A 22678-nucleotide genomic window follows, 5' to 3' on the forward strand; every position below is an offset into this window, starting at 1 on the left:
CAAAAGGTGCCTGGAGAAAAAAGTACTCATGTTCTTGGCAGATGAAAGGTTTGCCTGGAGTGAGAGTAAAACAAAGATTATTGAGGCAGTAAAGGTAAGTTGTCTGAAGTATTATGTATTGTATTGTAGTGCATTCATATCTTTCAACCTGGTTTTTCAATTCACTGTTGTAACATTGTTTTGGGGATTGGGAATAGTACATCAGGCTTATACTAATAAACTACACTACTTATAACCACCATGATTTTGTAGGTGTTAGGGCTGCGAAGATTTTTGTAGATCCTTATGAGCCCTTTATAACCACCTGTCATAAACTTCAGCTTAGGTTTATATTCTCAAACATTTCATTGCTTCACCATCATTTCAAGAGGATTTCTTCAAATTTGCATGAGTTTTTTTAAGGTGTTTTTATCATTCTAGAGGCTGATTGACAAAATTTTTACATTATTAAGTGAAGAAACTCTTGAGAATCCCACTAATCATCTGTGTGGCCTTGGGGAGATTTGAAATAACTGGTACATCAGTTTTTTGGAATAATTTAAAGTGGTTTGAGATAAAGTTTCATTTTAGGGATCTGAAATAGTACCCATTAGATTTAGTGGAATTTGAAATAGAATACAGGGAGTTTCAGGAGTGAATTTAGATAGTACATCTGCATTAATTTGGGGAGTTAGAATTACAGTAGTATATCTGATATGGAGGGATTTGAAACTTTTTTTTATTCATTTTTTTTTTTCAGAGAGATTTGAACTTAGCATATTTAGTTTCTTTTTTTTTTTTTTTTTTTTTTTTGTAGAGAGAGATATTTGAACTTAGCATATTTAGGTAGAGGAATTTTGTGATGGATTTATACATTTCATTATATGGGTGCTGAAGTAGTATGTGTCTCATTAATAACATAACATAACATAACATAAATAATAGGATAACAAAGGGCCACCAGGGCCCATCTAGGTTATCCTGTATCAGTCGCACAGCGACCTCATCATCAGTACTTAAAGATACACTTACAAGTACATGGGGTATATATTTCTGGAATATGTTACGTTGCATGTGCTTCTTATGAGTGGCTGTGTGAAGGTGACAGGTGGTGGGAGTGTGGAATCTTTTCATCTTTATTTTTCCTTCTTTTCTCCTTTTTTTTTTTTTGTGAGATGATCTTTTACTTCCACTGACCAGGAAGGAGTGGAATGATTTTAAATATAATTTTGTTGAACTTTTAATTGCATACTTCTTATTTGTCTTTATTTTTCTGTTTTTAGTTACTCATAAGATTATTCTAGTCTGTTTATTAATTTCCTTGTGCAATATTCAGTATATTTCTTTGGTACATTTTAATTTTATTCAAGTTTTATTCAAGTTTCATGTTTCATCGACAGGTTTGCACATAAAGGTATAATATCAATATGTGGTGCAGTAAACATTCTCGTGATGCTTCATAAAACTGGTAAGCATTCTCCATAGACTGTTTAAAGCACCATGAGAATAGACCATAGACTTAATGAAACACGATGCGCAATTCCCGCAGACTTACTGAAACGCAGCAAACATTATCCGTAAACTTAAATGTAACCGGTATCATTCATAGACATGTATCGCGGAAAAAAAAAACAACACCAACAACAAAATAGTAATTAGAAGAGCTGAAAGATATCTTGAATCTACGTTTACATAACACCTCGTAAACTCGAACAAATCGCTTCTTGCTCCTACTCCCACTTTTTAACAGAAATCTACCCATATTTTTCACGATATCTTGCAAAATGACTGAGTGAAAATCGAATAGTACTGAGGAAAATATAACTTGCCGCTGGAGGTGAAAAGAAAAGCACTGAAGGGATGATAGTGCTATAATGAACTTGATGAGAGGGAATGAAAGTTGTGCATTTGAAATCTGAGTAAGTAAAATGAAGGGTAACCATGCTTTCGAAATCTAGAGGAAATGAAGCGAATTGAAAGCTGTGTATTTGAAATCTGAATGTAAGCAAACGAAGAGACATTATGATGGAAGCAAGCAATATGTGTGGAAGTAAAAATGGAATAAAATAAACTAAGGAAAAGAAGTGAAAAATGGAATGAAAGGAAAATGAATGAAGGCAAGGGAAAGAGACAACTGTAGTGGAGAAAAAATGGAGAGATGAACACTTCGCTCACACACACACAAAAAAAAAAAAAGAAAGAAAGAAAAACGAATGCAGATGAGTGAAAATTAATATAGTGAAAGAAATGTGGTTGGAAAAAGACGTCAAATGTGAGAATATTCTTGATGTGTGAATGTCGCTATGAGTTTGAAGGTGAACTCTCATAGATGTGTGTGTGTGTTTGTGTGTGTGTGTGTGTGCGTGCGTTTGTGGAGGCTGGAGGAGATGAGAGCAGCAATTCCACCAACACAATACTGCTGTTGTTAATGCTGTTGTTGTTGCTGCTGCTGCTGCTGTTACTTCGTTTCTTTTTCTTTCTTTTTTTTTCTTGTTCTTGTTCGTCTTTTTCTTGTTCTTGTTCTTGTTCTTTTTTCTTTTTTTTCTTGTTCTTGTTCTTGTTCTTGTTCTTCTTCTTCTTCTTTTACTACTACTACTACTACTACTACTACTACTACTTCTACTTCTACTTCTACTACTACTACTACTACTACTACTACTACTACTACTTTGCACTACTGCTACTACTACTACTACTATTGTTACATTTGTTGTTGTTGTCATTGTTGCCGTTGTTGTTGTTGGTGGTGGTACCAAAACACTTTTTATAATGATATTTCTTTATAAAACTGCGACATTATGATACAGTACTTTCTTTTTACAAACATTGAGGAATACATACAACACAGGAGGAAATAGCAAGAAACACTCAGTAAAGCAAAAAGTCAATGAAGAGAGGAAAGTAGAATATATTGAAAAGATGCATTTTTTTTTTCGTTTCATTATAAAATTGCGATAATTATTTTTCAGCTTTTTACATACAAAGTGAAGAGTACATACAGCATGAAGCACTGACAGGAGACAAGTGGTGGAGTAAGCAATTGGTTAAGAGATAAACTGGAAATATTACAAAATGCCACTGAGAAGTATATTTCATAGGATTAGCTTCATGAACACATTGCACAAGTATTTTTTTTTCTTTTTCTTTCTTTTTTTGGGGGAGATCCTTGTGAAAAAGAAGCTTATTTGATTTAATTTTTCGTATCAAAAGCAGGAAAGTCAAGGCTAATTTTTAGGTCACTCACTGAGAAATATATATCATAAGCAGACTGCCTGAATATTTTTTTCTTTTTCGGGGAATCTGTATGAAAAAAGAAAATGAATTTCTCTTAATGTTCATATAGAGAGCAGAAAGATTAAAGTGAATATTTAGACCACTTACTGAGAGGGAGACGAACATTTCTCACCGTCACTTTCGTAAACAAATTGCACATTTTTTTTTTCGGAAGTCTACATGAAAAGGAACCAATTTCATTTACTTTTCTTAACCAAAAACAAAACAAAAAAAAACAAAACAAAGGTGAAGACGAATTTTCATGCCACCACATTATGACTATGAGAACGGGTGCGCCACGTGACGAGAGATTAGTTTAAACAAAAATCCAAGACAATGAAAAAGTAACTCGTTTGTTTCAGAGGGTGACGGTTGTTGAGACGGCTGTGTTGAGTCCTGTGCGGGAGAGACAAGTAAGAGGATATGTCGAGGTGGGCAGTGAGTTATTAAAGCAGATGGGAGGGAAAGAACACCTGTTATAGATCCTTGACCGTGTATCACCACACCTGAGAACTAGGAAGCCTTTTACGACTCATAACAATGGGAACACCAAGCGAAGGACCAACACTTGAGTAATTGCTGGCGCTTGAGACTGTGATGAAGTTGTTTGGTTGTACAAGTAGTGTGGCTTTGAAAAGTGCACCGAGTATGGCTGCTAGTTATTGTCGACAGAAGATTGATAAACTGGAATATGAAGAAGGTGTAGAAAGTAAAAGTTTATGCCAACAACTGAAGAAAAGATTAAGCGCTTATGAATTCCGTGAGTGTTAATACGTTTTTGAGAATTTAAAGCGTGGTGCAAGTAAAGCCAGTGTCATCTAGTACCATCAGGACTGACTCACTGGCTGGGATTTTGAAGACAACGTAGAAAGTAAAGTTATGACTGCAACTGAAGAAAAAAATATCTGATTGCTAAATGGCGCCGTAATAAAGGAAAGAAAAAAATAAAGAGGCGTTGTCGGCTATTACGAGATAAAAGATTTGATTGATTGTTTTAATAGAGTCAGAAAGTAATTTATCGATACTATTAAAGAGGGAGAAAATTGACTGACTGATTTAAAACACTGTAACAACACGATTACCCAAAAAAACAACAACAACCTTACGGAAAGAAGAGTTGCCAGTAATGGAAGGCTGGACTGATTGGACTCTTAAAGGCAGCACTGAAAAGTATGTTACTGCCAATACTGAAGAAGAAAAAGACTGACATGCGAGGGAGGAGAGTAAACAGTGCGGGATAGACTAATTGCTGTTGAACTGAAGGGGAAGAAGAGAAGAAGAAACAGATTACGGACCGAGACTATTTCAATGACCTGAGAAATTAACGATGACTTGTGACTTGTGAGAGACGAGTACACCAGCAGCTTGCCCTTGTATCTATTCCTGAGGCGGTAGAGTAGTGACTTCACCGATCTCCACTACTGGCTGCTCCTCCTCCTCCACTGCGCTAGTCTCCTCCACCACTGGCTCCTCCTCCACTGCCTCCTCCACCTCCTCCTCCTCCTCTTCAGGCTCCTCTTGTATCTTCACAGGGGCGGCGTCTTCTTCCTCAACAGCGGCGATCTCAACAGGGGCCTCGGACTCTGGAGCAGCCTGTACAGCGGCGGCGGCGGGCTGTGGGTGGTACACTGGGGGGAAATATGGGTGTCTGGGGTAGGAGGGAGGGGGATGAGCTGGGTGAACGGGCTTAGGGGGGTGGTAAGGATCCACTACGATGTCTCCCTCGTACTTCACCTCAGCCTCAAGCCCGTCGCCAGAGTCCGCATAAGTGACAATTTGCTTACGGCCGTCAGGAAGGTGCACAGAGTAGGAGCCGGCGGTCTTGTACCCATCGCGGCTCTCTGTCTTGTCAAACTTCACCTTGCGGTAGTCGTCGTTCACGTCATAGGTGTACTCGTACTTTGGCGGCACCTGGGGAGGGAAGGACGGGGATTTGTATTAAAAGGGCTCTAACAAAAAGAAGAAGAAGAAGAAGAAGAAGAGGAGGAGGAGGAAGAAGGAAACACTCTCTGAAGATGCCGTTTTCCAAAGAGAACAAATTGTGGGAGGAGAGAAAGACAGGAATTTATTATTATTATTATTATTATTATTATTATTATTATTATTATTATTACCTTTTAGAGTGTTTCTGACCAGAGAGAGAGAGAGAGAGAGAGAGAGAGAGAGAGAGAGAGAGAGAGAGAGAGAGAGAGAGAGAGAGAGAGAGAGAGCTCCCTTTGAAGATGCATGCCACTTTCGAAAGGGAACACAAGATTGAAAGTAAACACACCCATCATTGCGTCATTGGGTCAATCCTCCCGTAGTCTCCTTTCCTTTCCTTATACAGTGCTGGAATAATCAGACGCTGGAATGTAAGATATAAGCCTAGCATGGCTGTGGAAATTGGACTCTTGATTCTGAAGTAATGGGAGTTTTAAGGGTGTTTTTATAATTTCAGTGACAGATTAACAAGATTTCTACGTTTTTGAATGGAGAAACAGTCTTGAAAACCTGGGTAATCATCTCTGTGGCCTTTGGAAATACTCGTGGTGAGAGAGCAAAGCGTTTCTGAACACATCACTAAGAAACTGAACCTAGTGTTTCTTTTCTTCTTCGTACATTATCCCCAGAGTTTCATAGGGTCAGCTCTCAAATAAATTTTTTCACATCTGTTTCTACTCATTACATTCTCTTCTTGTAGTCAAAGTTCATACATGTCACACTACAGCACGTCTTTCCATCACTATTCTCTGTCTACCCACACTCTTCCCCGTAACTGGTACCATCATTGCCTTCTTCACTGGTTCTTCCTCCTTCCTTCCTAACGCTGCTTCACTACTTCAATCTTTAGCCTTCTCCCTCTCAATTTCAGCTTCACCTTTTCTTTTCTTCCACTAATACATCCTTGTTTTCCTCCCACTCAATCCCACTGTCTATTCCCAACCAACTCGCCTCTCCTCTAACCGCCTGCAGTGCTGAAAACCCTCGCCTCGGCATGTGTGTGTATGGGAGGCCCGCGGCGGTTTTGTGGCGGCGCTAAGCTGTTAACGAGGCGGTGAGTGATGCAAGGAAATTCACCCCAAGTAACCACAGCCATAACGCCAGACGGGGAAAGTGCATGCGTGTGTGATGGGTGTAGGGATGTGAGGGCCTTGTTACCGGGTTAAGTGTTGCCTTTCACTGGGTGTACTGGCTGTAGGAAAAGTGGTGTATACGCGGGAAACACTCATCCTTTGGTATTTTCTTTACCTTTTGTATTTTGTCACTTCTTTTTTTCGCGCCATCATAATTAGAGAGATGCGTTGTTTCTACCTGAATGTTTTCTGGAATATTAGCACAAACTAAGCTAATTCTTTGTTAGCTATCGATAAAGTCATGAAAACAGCGATGAAATCCCCCAAGAACTTCCACTGCAACGAGTCAGAAGTAATGGAGATGGAACAGTGAAGCGTTTGAGAATACGAATCAGAGAGAGAGAGAGAGAGAGAGAGAGAGAGAGAGAGAGAGAGAGAGAGAGAGAGAGAGAGAGAGAGAGAGAGAGAGTCTTATAAAGTAACAAAATAGAAAAAAAAAGAGATAAGGATTCGGATTCCATTTCATATTTTTCGGGAGATGAAATAAACAAAAGGAGGAGGAGGAGGAGGAGGAGGAGGAGGAGAGAAGAAGAAGAAGAAGAAAGAGTAGGAGGAAGGAAAGGAGAAGAGGAAAAGGAGAAAACAATAAAATAATCCTCCTGAGAACCACATACTAATAAACTACGCTATTTACAACCACCTATCATAAACTACACCTTAGCCTCGAATTCTTCTGTGCCTCACCTCCACTATTTCACGAGGCTTTATTTAGATGTACACGAGATTTTTAAGATGTTTTTACGATTCTAGAGATAGATTGACAAGATTTCTACATTATTAACTGGAAAAGCACTCTTGAAAACCCGGCTAATCATCTCTGTGGCCTTGGAAAACAGTCATGGTGAGAGACCAAAGCGTTTCTAAATACGGACCATACTTACATCAGGGTAGTGAGGTTCGGGAGGATGGTAAGGTGCAGGAGGTGGGTGGTAGGGCGCTGGGGGTGGGTGGTAAGGGGCTGGTGGGGCGTGGTAGAGTGCGGGAGGGTGGCGGGAGTCAGGGAAGGCTAGGAAGGCTGCCGCACCCCCTGTCACGGCGGCCAGGATAGCGCACACGGAAATCTGGCAGTGGGGAAAGATGTTGTTAGGTTAGGTTAGGTTAGTAGATAAGGACAAGAAAAAAAAGGAAGATATAAGAAGCTGCCAGGCCTATATGATACTTGCCCATCTCTTTCTACCCATCATCTTCAGCCATACATTTGTCTATTTTCTTTTAACCCCTTCAGTACTGGAACGCATTTTTACCTTGATGTTTTTTGGGTATAATTAGACGATTTTATTTACATTAGGAAGGGTCTATGGAGGTCAGAGGATTAATGGCCAGAGTCTTCACTATTTTAATCCCCACATAAGTTCCTGAAGCTGTATGAAATCACCGAATGATAACCAAAATGAATATGGAAAGGCGCATGGTACAGAAGAGATTAAATAATGATAATGACAACAGTACGCTGATCTGCGGCAGCTGCGGCTTTCTCCGTTAATGTGTTTCACAGAAGTTACTCCATTTAAAGATTCAGAGTACCAATTAGCTAAGCAGTAAACCCGTCCACTAGAAAGCTTTCGCACATTTCGGTCAGCGAGAAGTTAGGTGAGAGTAGGTTTAGCTTTTGTTTTCACCAACTTGTTAATTTATTCATTAGTTTAGACACTTTCCTTAAGAGTAACCAAGTGCGTCACAACATTACCATCTCATTACTTTGTGTGTTAAATACCTCGCCACTTTCAATACTTGTTTCAATGGGGAGGTTTTCAAAAGCACCACATAGCGTCTAAATATATCAATTAGTACTCCCTACACATTAGTTTAGAGCCTTTTCTTTATGTAACCAAGTGCTTAGCAAATTACTATCTCATTACTTTGTGTGTTAAATACCTTAACACTTCCAATACTTATTTCAGTAAGGAGATTTTCAATAGCGCTACATGACATCTAGATATATTCAGTTATTCACTAGTTTACATGCTTTTCTTTATGTAGCCAAGCGCTTAACAAATTACTATCTCATTACTTTGTGTGTTAAATACTTCAACACTTCTAATACTTATTTCAATAGGGAGATTTTCAATAGCACCAACTGACATTTAGATATATCAGTTAGTACCCCTTCCCACCTACACACTAGTTTAGAGACTCATCTTCATAATGACCAAGTGTTTAACAATATTACTATCTCGTTACTTTGTTAAATATCTCGTCGCTTCCAATACATATTTCAGTAGGGAGGCTTTCAGTAGCACCACCTGTCATTTAAATATATTCATTAGTACCCACCACACGCCATCTCTATAAGATTATTTTACATTTAACACTTTTACTGCCATATTCGTTCCCTATTAACCCTCCTATCGCTGTTAAAATGGTTTGTGTAGAGGTACAGAAGACAAAGTATTAGAAAAAATAAAGGAAGAAGCTGCTAGGCATACACGTGGCAGTCTCTATATTATACACGCCTATCTGCTTGTACCCATCATCCTCATCCATACATATGTCTATTTTCTTTTAACCTCTTCATTAATCTTACCTTTTTACGTTACAAAGACATTTATGGAAGTTTAGCGTAAAAGTATTGTGTGAAATGTCTTGACAATTGAAGGGAAAAGACTTGTTGAGCAGTGGAAGGGTTAACTGGATATTTTCATCAGTAACTCATGCACGCCTTCACTTATCCTCACCTGTAGTGTGAACATTTTATCTTTGCTTTTACTTGAAGGATTTTCCCCAGACTTTAGTGCTGTGAGTTGTTGCATGTGGCAGTGAAAGGACTGACACCAGAAAAGTGCACTGTTTGATTAGATACAAAAGTGACTCCCTCGCACTTACACCTAAAGAAATGTTTATAAAAGAGTACCTGGTGTTTATAGTGTACACTGTGTACGTATATATATTTTTTCTATAATGACGTTTTTAGGAATGCCATCTGGTGTTCAGGTATAAAGAAGTAACCCTCGTAAATCTTCATCCGTGGTGAAGCGTAATTGTTCTTTATAAATGTATAGCATGAACACGTTTCTGCCTAACTCCTTCAATACCATGACGTGTTTTCATATTCAATCTTCTTACTCTCTGGCGATTGTTTACAGCTTCAGAAACATACGTGGGGGTTAAGATAGTGAAGACTGACCATTACTCTTTTGACCTCCATTGACCCTTACTAATGTAAATAAAATAATCTAATGATACCCAAAACATCAAGGTAAAAATGCGTCTCAGTATTGAAAGGGTTTAGAAAATGAATATATATGTAACACAGCACCTTTGTATCTAAGTGACTTTTGAAATATGGAACACGCACTTTTTTTTCTTTTATTTATACCATGTGGGCTTTTCAAAGGAACACGAGTATCTAAGTGTCTTTTGAAATATGTAACACGCACCTTTGTATCTAAGTGTCTTTTGATGAAACCCTTGCATATGTTTATCAGGAGTAAGCAGCACGTGATTGTAATTGTAACACACTCAACAATGATATATTCATTTTTTTTTCATTAAGAGCTACATGATAATAACTATGCCGGTAACTGTTAGATTTTGAGCTCTACCTGGTGTTTGGATATTAATCTCTTCAGTACCTTGCCGCTTTTTCGTATTCATTCTGCTTACTATTTGGTGATTTTATACAGCTTCAGAAACTTATGTGGGGAATAAAGTAGTGAAGACTCTGGCCATTAATCTTCTGACCTCCATAGACCCTTACTAATGTAGATAAAATGATCTAATCGTACACAAATCTGAAGGTAAAAATGCGTCTCAGTACTGAAGGGTTCAATAGCACCACTTGATTAGGGTTATAGTACACTGTGAACACTTTTCTGGTATCAATCCTTTCACTGCCACATGCAACAACTCACAGCACTAAAATCTGGGAAAAATCCTTGCGACATCTGAGAGAAGGAGAGGAGGTTAAAAGGACAGCATATCTAATAAATGAATGTCCCAGAGAGGTTTGCAATAGAGTGGTGAGTCAAGTGGCAGTGAATGAGTTACCTTTCCACTGCAATAAGTAACAACTCACAACACTAAAGCAATGTATGGTGTCCTTATAACCATCTACAAGAAAGAAGACATAAAAGAAGAACAAACTTTACAATCTTCTTTTTATGCAAGAGGGGAAGCTGGCCAAGGACTACAAAGGATAAAAAAAAAAAAAAAGACCCACTTGAATGCCAGTTCCCTTAAAGATAAAAATCTGGGACAAATGTCTTGAAACCTCCCTCTTAAAAGAAGTCAAGTCGTAGGAAGATGGAAATAGAGAAGCAGGCAGGTTCAGAGATAACTGTAGAAGAAAGGATGTGCCATAATTGAATAGTGAATAAGGAAGGATGTGCCAGATAGCCTTCCTTTGCCTCTAACTCTGAGTACCTGGCGAGCGCTAAACTGTCCACCCACCTGTTGAAGCATGATGGCGAGTGATGAAGTGGTGTGGGCGCCGCTGCTTATAAAGGCTGTCCCCTGCTTACCGCCTTCCCCGCTCCAAGCTCCGTGAATCGCTCCCCTCCCTCCCATCCCCGACCGCCGCTAGACCCCCAGCAAGGGCGTGGTTAGGCATCACTTTCTCTTAAAACTGCTAAGCTGCCTCTTCTGTGGCCTTAGTAACGCTGCCTCTTCTCTCTCTCTCTCTCTCTCTCTCTCTCTCTCTCTCTCTCTCTCTCTCTGTGTGTGTGTGTGTGTGTGTGTGTGTGTGTGTGTGTGTGTGTGTGTGTGTGTGTGTGTGTGCTTGCTCTCTTCCTCTTATCTCATCTCAGGGTTTTGTGTCTTCTTCCTCTTCCTCTTCCCTCTCATCACTGCTACCTCACTGTCTTGTCTTGTCTTCTTCTTCTTCTCTTTTCTTTGCTATTGTTTTCTTCTTTCTCTCTTCTTCTCTTTCTTCCTCTCGTTGTTACCAAGTTGCCTCCTTCTCTTGCTTTATTTTGCCTTCTTTCTTTCTTCTTTCTTTTCTCTTCTTCTCTTCCCAGGTTCCAGGAGGATTATTCTTCCATCTTTATCCTTCAGTTTTATTACATTACTCTTCTGTCTCCTTCATTCTCTACTTCATCTTCCTCTACTTTCGTCTCTCGTCTCTCTAACTCTCTCATCATTTCTTCTCCCTTTACTCTAAATCAGATGTTGTGCTCAGATTAATTACTCTTCCTCGTCCTCGTCCTCCTCCTCCTCCTCCTCCTCCTCCTCCTCCTCATTCTTCTCCACCTCCTCCTCCTCCTCCTCCTCCTCCTCCTCCTCCTCCTCCTCCTCCTCCTCTTCCTCCTCCTCCTATAAAGTAACTGATACTCACCAGCTTTTCATTCATTAGGTGGCCTGTATTTTGAAACGCTTTGTCCTCTCACCATTACTAGTTTCCAAAGACGCTAGTTTTCAAGGGTATTTTTATGGTTCTGGTGATGGAATGGCAAAATTTCTAGATCATGTTAAGAAGAAACTGTCTTGAAAGCCGTGTAAGTCGTCTCTGTGGCCTTGGAAACATGTCATGGCGTTTCTGTATATGAATTTCTGTCTCATGCGCAGATCCTCTTCCTATACCACTGTCTCAAGCTTCTTCACTCCTCTTATCTTTCCTTTCTTCGACCTACCTCGTGTCTTTCTATCGGTCTTATTCTCGTCTATATTTCTTCACATATAAACTGGTCATCCTTTCCTTTTTACGTTTATAATCTCGTCTCTGTCTTCTTTCTCTTCCTCTTCTCCGTCTGTCATCACTGTTACCTCACTGTCTCCACGTCTTGTCTTCTTCCTTCTTTTCCTTCCTTCTTTGTTGTTGTTGTTGTTGTTGTTGTTATTATTATCATTATTATTTTTGTTTTCTTCTCTCTCTCTCTCTCTCTCTCTCTCTCTCTCTCTCTCTCTCTCTCTCTCTCTCTCTCTCTCTCTCTCGTTGTTACCAAATTGCCTTCTATAAACTGCTCGTTCTTTCCTTTTTAATGTGTTTTGCTTTTTATTTTCTTTGCAGTATCTTTTTCTTCTCTCCTTTCGTTTTTGCTAAGTTGTCTTCTTCTCTTGCATTATTTTGTCTTCTTCCTCTTATATAAACTAATCATTCTTTCTTTTTTCTTTGCAGTATCTTGTTCCTCTTTCCTTCTCTCGTTGTTACTAAGTTGCCTTCCTTTCTATTAATTAACTCTCGCATATTAGGATTGTTAATGATAAAGATGCAGAATACAAACACACTTCTCCAGTTTTCAATAATCCCTTTGCTCTTTCAAGTATACTGGGACCTCAGCGAATGTTTGTTTTTTTTCTTTTAATTATTTTTGTATCCCTAGACCAGCGCCAATCATTGCTTAAAAAAAAAAAAAACACTCTTATTGATTTATTGCAAGAATCATGAAAACTCTCTTGACAACTGCAGCAACTTTCACCAGACGTTGTTTAAAATATGCGGAATTCTTGTAAATGTATCACCAAAATTATAAAAAATTGAAAAAAAGCTGTAACTTCGAATAGACCCTGTTTGAGATACAAAATCCTCAACAAATTATCACAGGAATCATAAAAGAACACACTTGAAAATGCCAGTAAACCGAATGAGTCCTTAAAGATATAGAACCATTGCTATACTGCCATTTGACTCATAAAAGAACATCCATTGAAAACCCTAATAACCCCCATGTGTAGAATTCTTGCTTCGCTTTCACTTGAATCATAAAAACACTCTTGAAAAACCGAGTAAATTTAACCTCTTCAATACCACGGAGCATTTCCATATTCATTCTGCTTACTATTTGGTGATTTTATACAGCTTCAGAAACTCATGTGGAGGATTGAAATAGTGAAAACTGTGGACATCAATCTTCTGACCTCCATACACCCTTCCTGATGTAAATAAATGATCTAATTGTACGCAAATCTCTAATCTCCTTTCCTGATGCAAATGAAATGATCTAATCCTACGCAAATCTCAAAGTAAAAATGTCCCAGTACTGAGGAGGATTAGGTAAAAATGCGTCCCAGTACTGAAGGGGTTAAAGGCACTAAACCATCGGACATCTATCGCAAGAATAAAATAAATAAATAAATAACTACCTCTCAGAACCACCACCATCACCCCAGCCTGTGTAATATAAGATACACACGAGCATGACGTACTGAAGGGGTTAAACACACTAATTCATCGGACATCTATCGCAAGAATAAAACAAACACTTAAATAACTACCTTCCAGAACCACTACTGTCACCCCAGCCTGTGTAATCTAAGGTACACGCGTATGACAACGAAACTCATAAGAATACGGTACACACCCATTACCATTACTTTCCTTTGGGGGGCCATTGAGTGGGCGGACACGTGCGACCCTTGGCGGTGTCCTCTTAGCTAACCAGAATCCTCGCAGCAAGGTCTTGAGGAACTAACAATGAGGTCACGGTTGTTGTTGTTTGTACTGGTGGTGGTGGTGGTGGTGGTGCTGGTAGCTGTGGTGGTGATGGTGGTGGTGGTGTTGCTTCATGCGTGCTTGCGTCTCTTCCTCTTAAATAATGGACTTAAGTGTGTGGCCGGACCTCACATTGCAGGTATATGAGTATCAGGTGAACTAATTAACGCAAGGCAAGGTAAAGCAGTAGGTTTGTAAATCAGCGACTTGGTTACTCATTTCACGTGTTCTTGTTCTACTATTGATCTTTTATGTTATTTGAATTATCTTTTTGTTTTCATTTTCTTTACTTTTTCTGGGGTAGGCATACTTTGAATATTAGGTGTGTATCTTCATCAGGCTGTGTGTGTGTGTGTGTGTGTGTGTGTGTGTGTGTGTGTGTGTGTGTGTGTGTGTGTGTGTGTGTTAAACATAACAAACTTTCTTACTTACCTGCCTGGCATTAATTAACCATCACGCATAATTAACTCGTTAAGCCAGCACGAGGAAGAGGAAGAGGAAAGAGAAAGAGAAGAAGAAAAACAAGAAGAGAAACCTACTTAGAATTCGTACCTAACCACGTGAAACACACTTACACACACACACACACACACACACACACACACACACACACACACACACACACACACACACACATACATAACCGCCTCATAGCACGTTACAGCACGGTACAGCGTCAGCATTAACACTTTTACCGTACGTGGCGCAAGACTGCCCACTGCATCTAAGCACAGCGTGGCCAGAAGCTAAGCAGATGACTGTAGGCGAGGCGCTTTCCGCACGTCAGCTGCAGGGCGGGTAGGAGCGGATGAAGGGGTTAGAGAGGCGTTAGAAGGACCTGCAACACTCCACAACACTCCGCAACACTTCACAACACCCCTCGTCACTTTCAACACGCCGCAGAGAATTTTGGTGTGACAGGTACTGGAGTAACACGTGACAAGAATTCCGAGGTGGTTTTGTTTTGAAATTATCCTCTCGTCTATTTCTTGTTTCTTTTATTCCTTGTGTTGCTTTTGTTTTGAATTGTTCTGTCTTCTATATTTCTTTCTTAGTTCTTTGTTTTGCTTTTATTTTGATTTGTTCTCTCGTTTACTCCTTGTTTTTTATTATTCTGCTTTTGTTTTGAATTCTTTCGTCTCTTCCTTCTTTTTTTATTCCTTCTGCTTTTGTTTTGATTTATTCTCCCATTTACTCCTTGCTTCTTTATTCCTTGTGTGTTGCTTTTGTTTTGATTTGTTCTCTCGCTGGTTGTTCCTCTTCTTGTGCTTTTATAAGTGTAATATCTTCGTTTTTCATAAGTTACTCATACGAGCTTCTTTTTCGTATCATCCTATCTCTCCCTCATTTCTTCTTCGTTATCATAAGTGTAAACTATTAGTGTTTTATATTTAAGGTACGCATTTTAACCCCTCCGGTACTGGGACGCATTTTTTACCATGAGTTTTGGGTGTGATTAGACGATTTTATTGACATTAAAAAAAAGTCTATGGAGGTCAGAAGATTAATAGTCCACAGTCTTCACTATTTTAATCCCCACTTGAGTTGGTGAAGCTGTGTAAAATCATCAAATAGTAAGCAGAATGAATATGGAAACGTGTCATGGTACTGAAGAGGTTAAGTATTGTATCGTATCAAGAGTTTTCTTTTTAATCATTCTCCTCTTCCTTCCTTCCTTCTCTCCTTCCTTCATTCGGTATTATAAGTGTAGCAGAAAGTATAGAAGTATGTGTTTCGTAAGTGTTTCTCTGTCTTCCTGGCTTCCTTCGTCCCCTTTTAGTCTTCAGTGACAAAAAGCTATCTCTTCCTTCGTCCATTATTCATCCTTTCTTTGCCTCCCTTGTGTGTTCAGGTGGGAAAAATGAATCTGCTGTCTTTTATCTAGTTTTCTTGTTCCGCTCCTCCTCCTCCTCGTTCTCTTCCTCTTTCTCTTCCTCCTCCTTCTCTTCCTTGTTCTGGTCGCCTCCTCCTTCTCCTCCTCTTTCTCTTCCTCCTCCTCCTCCTCCTCCTCCTCCTCCTCCTCCTCCTCCTCCTCCTACTACTACTACTACTACTACTACTACTACTACTACCACCACCACCACCACCACCACCACCACCACCACCACCACCACCACTACTACTACTACTACTACTACTACTACTACTACTACTACTACTACTACTACTACTACTACTACTACTACTACTACTACTACTACTACTACTACTTGTTCTTCTCTTCATAGTAATCTACACTTACTTTTCTCCTATTCCTCATCAAAATATCCTAGTGAAAATTCTTATTAATCTTGTAAGCTTCACTTTTCACTATACACTGCCTCTTCTGTGCAATAATCCTTAATAGAGAGATGGACTAATTTATTCAACGTAAGAAATAATAATGTACTTGTAATTCCTACGTAGAGAAACATTACTTTTACCTCCTCACTTTCACGTATCATTAAATATCACTACTACTGCAATACACAAGGCGATATTTTGTCTAATGAATTGAGAAATATATAGACTCGTAACTACTCACCAATGTACAGTCTTAGTGTCACGTAATCGCTGGCCCTTACTTCTGCAATGCTTAAGATATATTGACTAATGAACTGACCAACTACTGTATTGTGAAGCTTGATGTCTTGAGAAACTGTGTGGTGTCTGGGGCTCGTTGGGTGATGGAGTGACGGATGCATCTCCCGTGACTGGGGTTGTGCGGATGTGGTACGGGTGGTTGAGGGTGGTTGCCCGCTTAACGCAGTACTATCTCTCTCTCTCTCTCTCTCTCTCTCTCTCTCTCTCTCTCTCTCTCTCTCTCTCTCTCTCTGGTGCTTCTTTGTTTTGTGTTAATGGATTTATATATTTTTTTTAGGTTTTCTTTCTATTTAGTTGGTTTTCCCTTCGTGTGTGTGTGTGTGTGTGTGTGTGTGTGTGTGTGTGTGTGTGTGTGTGTGTGTGTGTGTGTGTGTGTGTGTGTGTGTGTGTGTGTGTGTGTGTGTGTGTGTGTGTGTGTGTGTGTGTGTGTGTGTGTGTGTGTGTGTGTGTGTGTGTGTGTGTGTGTGTGTGTGTGTGTGTGATTACGTATTATTTTGAGACCTATTTTTAGTCTCCGTGGATCTCTCTCTCTCTCTCTCTCTCTCTCTCTCTCTCTCTCTCTCTCTCTCTCTCTCTCTCTCTCTCTCTCTCTCTCGTTGATATCAGCTGTTGTTACTATTACGAATTACTTCCTTTCCCACACCACGTGCTGTCTTAGAGAGAGAGAGAGAGAGAGAGAGAGAGAGAGAGAGAGAGAGAGAGAGAGAGAGAGAGAGAGAGAGAGAGTGCTGTTACTAGTTACCTGTTGCGTAGGGGAAATAAACAAAACAACATTCCACGTGGCTTTATAAACAAGGTGAAATATGTTCGCTCCTGGCTGGGTAAAATAAACACAGTATTTCCCACGCTAATTGTTGTCTAATGGAAGTTTGAGTGTCTTGCTACGTTAAGAGTAAGAAGAACAGGTAAAGAAATAATTAGATATGTGAATAAAAGGTTAAGTTGATGAAGTAATTGTGGTGATAATGAAGGTGATAGTGTTTCTTCTTCTTTTCTTTTCTTTTTTTTTTTTCTTTTTCTTCTTCTTTTCTTCTTCTTCTTCTTCTTCTTCTTCTTCTTCTTCTTCTTCTTCTTCTTCTTCTTCTTCTTCTTCTTCTTCTTCTTCTTCTTTTGTTGTTGTTGTTGTTGTTGTTGTTGTTGTTGTTGTTGTTTATTATTGTTACTACTACTACTACTACTACTACTACTACTACTACTACTACTACTACTACTACTACTACTACTACTACTACTACTACTACTACTACTATACTACTACTACTACCTATTTATAATCTACTATTACTATTACTACTATTTCTAAAGTTAATAATGATATTCCTATTACTACTAGTACTACTACTACTTATGATAATGATAATAATAGTAATGATAATAATGATAATAATAATAATAATAATAATAATAATAATAATAATAATAATAATAATAACAACAACAACAACAACAACAACAACAACAACAACAACAACAACAACAACAACAACAACAACAGTAACAACAACAACATCAATAACAATAGCAAATCCCTGGCGATGTCAAGTTGTCAACAAGACCTTAAATTCAACCGAAGATTAAATACACATATGGACTGGGATGATGGCCAGATATAGACAGGTATTTTATGTAATAGTCTGTCACTCGTTTGTCGTCTTTCTGCAGCTTCCCATCGTGTTCACCTCTTAGTTGTGCCGCAGCTGTCGAGGTGAGAGGAGCGGGAAAGTATAAAGGAAAGTAATAATGGAAGCAAGGATGAAATTTACAAGGAAGATGATTGGCCTTGGTTGCAATTGTCGTCTTTTGTAAGCTGTGCCTATTACCTCAGATTAGATGGTGTAGGTCTAATGAAGTTTGCTGTGTATTCTTCTTGTATGTTCCTTTCCATTTTCTATGCCACAAATGACTTCGCGATAGCTCTTATTTATCTTTCAATTTTCTTTTGTGTTCCCTTGTTTCTCTACGTCAAATAGATGGTGTAGGTCTAATAAAGTTTGTTGAGTGTTCTTCTTGTATGTTCCTTTCCATCTTCTATGCCACAAATGACTTCGCGAGAGCTCTTGTTTATCTTTATTTTATTTTGTGTTCCCTTTTTTCTCTACGTCAAAGAGACTCGTAAGGGCCAGCCAATTTGTGGTTCTGTGTTGCTTTCTTTGTGTTCCTTCGTGTCCTTCATATCAAACAGCTTATCAAGGGTTGCTTTTCCTTTGTGTTCTTTACATCAAAGCGCCTCGTAATGCCCTGTTGCTACTCTTTTATGTATTTCTTTGAGTCTTTTACATCAAAGAAGCATCGCGAGGACCTGCTACTGTTTATCAAATGTTTACCTTTTTCTTTTCTTTTCTTGCAAATCATCAACACGTCTGCTACTATTTATCCTTCCTTTGTATTTGTGGTCTTTATATTATACTCATCACCTTCACCACCATATGCTGCTCACCACACCTTACACCATAACATTACGTGGCTCTGTATAGTGTGGTGTGTGTATGGTGTGCGTAGTGTGTTTGGTGCGTGGTGGACGTGACAAAACACTGATATGATCGTGTAATGACCATATGGTGCTGTTAATTGTGCTGATTTGAATGCCTCCCTCTTCAGGCTGGCGTGACGCAAGGCTGGCAGGCAGGAGGGAGGAGCCACACTCTTGATTTATGTTGTAGGGCCTCTTCCTGACGCAATGTTCCGCCGCCTTGCTGTTGTTGTTGCTGTTGTTGTTGTTGATAAGGGTGGTGGTGGTGGTGGTGGTGGTGGTGGTGGTAGTAGTAATAGTAGTGGGCAATGTTGTTGTTGTTGTTGTTGTTGTTGTTGTTGTTGTTGTTGTTATTGTTGTTCTTTTGTTCTTGTTCTTGTTTTACTTGATTTTCTTTTTGTTTGTCTTTTTTTCCTTGTTGTTCCTGTTCTTGTTCTCCTTGTTCTTATTCTTGTTCTTGTTCTTCTCGTTCTTATTCTTGTTCTTCTTGTTCTTATTCTTGTTCTTGTTCTTATTTTTGTTCTTGTTCTTGTTCTCGTTCCTGTTTTTCTTGTCATCATCTTCATCACCTCCATCACCATCACCACAACCACCATTACCACAATCACCACCATCACTACTTTTTTTCTTGTTATGGGGAGGCGGATGAACGCATGGAAGGAAAAAGAACGAGGGATGAAGAGTGAGGGACAAGGCAACAGGCAAGACTTACGAAGGTGGTGCAAAAAAAAAAAATAATAAAAATAAAAAAGAGCTATTATATTTATCCCTGAACATTGTACCCTCCTTCACATTATTCCCTCGTTACAGCTTCCCCCACGGACACTTTCCCCTATGGACGCTTTTCCCTGTGGACATTTCCCTCCCCTAGTTATATTTAATGGCACCGAGTTATGATGGGGAAACACTGACCAAAGTCCTTGATGCTTTTTAATTGGGTTAGGTTGGGTTAGATTAAGTTAGGTTTGTTTGGGTTAGATTAGGTTAAATGACGTTTGGTTATTTTAGGTTATATTAGAGTAGGTTAAGTTAAGTTAGTTTAGTTTAGGTTAGGTTAAGTGCATTAAGTTGAATTAAATTAGGTTGAATTAACTTAGATTACCTTATATTAAGTTAGATTACATTAAGTTAGGTTAGGTTTGGTTAGGTTACATTATATCAGGATGTTATAAGGTTAGGTTTTATTTGGTTAGGTTGATTGAATAATGAGAGGGAAAAATATTTGAAGGAAACGTCTGAAACAGGAAAAATATTGAAGGGATATGTGCTAAAAGATCATTTGTGGGGTTAATGTCCCTACAAAGAAAAAAAAAATGTTGAAAGAAAATGTTTAGGTAAGGAAAAATGACTAAAGGAGAAATTTAATGTCGAGAAGGGGAAGGAAAGTTATGGAGGAAAAATGTCCGGAAGAGGAAAAATGATCACGGCGGAATGAGCTACGAAAAGAAAATAAGTCAGAAGAAAAATACCAAAAAGATGAAATCCTAAAAAAAGTAATTGCGAGGGAAAATGAAAAAAAATAATTGCAAAGGAAAAATAGAAAAATGTTGAATGGGGGAAAATAACGCAGAAAGGGGACTGATTGAATACAAATTAATATCATATACTACTAAACAAATTAACATTACCAAAACTATACAGGAAACAGTCATTAGATAACCACAACGATTACCATTAATTACCATGCTAAGACAATGAGTAATAACAGTAGTTATCTCCTAATAGTAGCAATTAGTTAACTTGTTTATTACTCTGTCTGGTCTCCTTGATGCTGTCACTAGGAAACAGTGGGGACAATGGTGGCAGCGGTAGGATGGTAAATAGAGACACCTAGTAGAATAGTGAACATCAATAGAAAGGATTATAAAGTTTACATATTTATTGCTCTCTTATCCTTGGGTACGAGAAAACTGGCGGTGATATTTACGGGATAGCAAAAAGAGATAACATTCATAATAAAGGGAGCACTGATAGTAAAATAGTTAACCACTAGTAATAATTAATCCTCTCTTGTCCTTGGTTATGAGAAAACAGGCGGTGGTGTTTATGGGGATAGCAAGACAAAGGTAACATTCATAGTAAAGAGCGACATTGGTGGCAGCGGTGGGATGGTAAATGGAGACACCCTTCATAGTGGAACAGTAAACACCAATGGAAAGGATTATAAAGCTTACATATCTATTGCCCTGTTGTCCTTGGCTACGTGAAAACTGGCGGTGGTGTTCATGGGATAGCAGAGCAGCAGTAACAGTCGTAGTAAAAGACCATTGATAGTAAAATAGTTAACTACTAGTACTAATTAATCTGTCCGGTCTCCTTGATGCTGTCACTAGGAAACACTGGTCGAGGTGGTGGTGGTGGTGGTGGTGAATGGAATGTGGAGGTAACGTTAATAATTACTAGTGAGGAATGTTGGTGGGAGGGGTTGTCCGTCCGCCGCAAACCTGGTGGAGAGCTGCGTTATGGCCCCTCCACCTCCCTGCACTCCCTCTCTCTCTCCCTCTCTCCCTCTCTCAACCCTATATGTCTCTCCCTCCCTCCCTCCCTCACCATCTTTCCCTCAAAATGGCCTCGATTATTTAAGGTGTTAAACTGCGACGAGGTACACGTGTTTCTCTCCCTCTCTCTCTCTCTCTCTCTCTCTCTCTCTCTGGGTCTTTAATAAATAGGCTTCCTTTCTTTCCCTCCCGTCATGCTGGAGTGTTTCAGTGATGACAGGTGATGAGAGGTGGTGATTTTTCTTCTCTCTCTCTCTCTCTCTCTCTCTCTCTCTCTCTCTCACACACACACACACACACACACACACACACACACACACACACACACACACACACACACACACACACACACACAGAGAGAGAGAGAGAGAGAGAGAGAGAGAGAGAGAGAGAGAGAGAGAGAGAGAGAGAGAGAGAGAGAGAGAGAGAGAGAGAGAGAGAGAGAGAGAGGAACAGCACAGCAGAACATTAATGATACGACCATTAATAAAACTTCATTCATATCATTAAAATAAATATACATCTTTTATTATTCACACTATAATACATCAACACACACTTATCCTTATAATAATACCAATAATACGAATAATAAAAATAATAAGGATGATAAGGATGACAATGATAATAATAGTAATGATAAAACCAACGCTACAGAAGGCGCAGGAGGAGGAGAACCCCACACACTCTCGCTACAGTCGCCGCCCACCACCTGTCACGCCGCCACAGCCACACGTCGCCGCTGCCTGTTAGTGGGGGGAGAGAGGAGATTAGAGTGAAAGGCAGGGCAGGCGTCGAACAATATTTTCACGGCGTACTAACTTCCACACTCTCTCATCAATGTCCCTGCAATGAGCTTAGGTGGGAGGGTAGCTGAAATAAAGTGCTGGAAGTAGTAATAGTAATGGTGGTTGTTCTTACAGGGAGAAAAGGAGTATTCACGTATGGGAAGCAGAGAGTGGCATACTAATTTCCACACTCTCATCAATGTCCCTGCAGTGAAATTAGCTAGGAGGGTAGCTGAAAAAAAGTTCTGGGAGAGATAGTAATGGTGGTTGTTCATACAGGGAGCAGAAAGTGGCTTATGAATTCCCATCTTCACGGCGTACTAACTTCCACACTCTTTTATCAATGTCCCTGCAGTGAAGTTAGCTTGGAGGGTAGCTGAAGTTGTGCTGGAAGAGATAGCAATGGTGGTTTGTGTTTATAGGGAGAAAAGGAATGTTCACGTACCAACTCCTACCTCCTCTCATCAATGTATCTGCAGTGATATTTGCTGGGAGTGTGTTGAATAAAAGAGTGAGATAGTAATGGTGGTTGTTCTTACAAGGAGAAAAAGAGTATTCACGTATGGGGACCAGAATATGGCGTACTAATTCCTACCTCCTCTTACCAA

At 39.4% G+C, this 22678-nt stretch overlaps 2 protein-coding genes across 3 annotated transcripts in view; both read right to left on the reverse strand.

Annotated features, from left to right (window-relative positions):
- Positions 1-2740: 2740 nt before the first annotated feature.
- Positions 2741-10766, reverse strand: LOC123512191 (pollen-specific leucine-rich repeat extensin-like protein 3). The gene is made up of 4 exons (XM_045268434.1): positions 10755-10766; positions 10217-10249; positions 7247-7426; positions 2741-5163 (listed from the first exon to the last, which is right to left on the reverse strand). Exons 1-4 carry the CDS (start codon positions 10764-10766, stop codon positions 4630-4632), a joined length of 759 nt encoding a protein of 252 aa, XP_045124369.1. The 3' UTR covers positions 2741-4629.
- Positions 10767-21785: 11019 nt separating this feature from the next.
- LOC123512414 (suppressor of lurcher protein 1-like) overlaps positions 21786-22678 on the reverse strand; it is a 33320-nt gene continuing 32427 nt past the window's right edge. For both annotated transcript variants that reach the window (XM_045268813.1, XM_045268812.1), the window contains one exon: positions 21786-22028. In XM_045268813.1, the coding sequence (XP_045124748.1) occupies positions 21934-22028 (95 nt within the window). In that variant the 3' untranslated portion in view covers positions 21786-21933. The remainder of the gene's footprint in view (positions 22029-22678) is intronic.

The sequence above is a fragment of the Portunus trituberculatus genome, chromosome 33, assembly GCF_017591435.1.
Source record: "Portunus trituberculatus isolate SZX2019 chromosome 33, ASM1759143v1, whole genome shotgun sequence".
NCBI lineage: Eukaryota > Metazoa > Arthropoda > Malacostraca > Decapoda > Portunidae > Portunus > Portunus trituberculatus.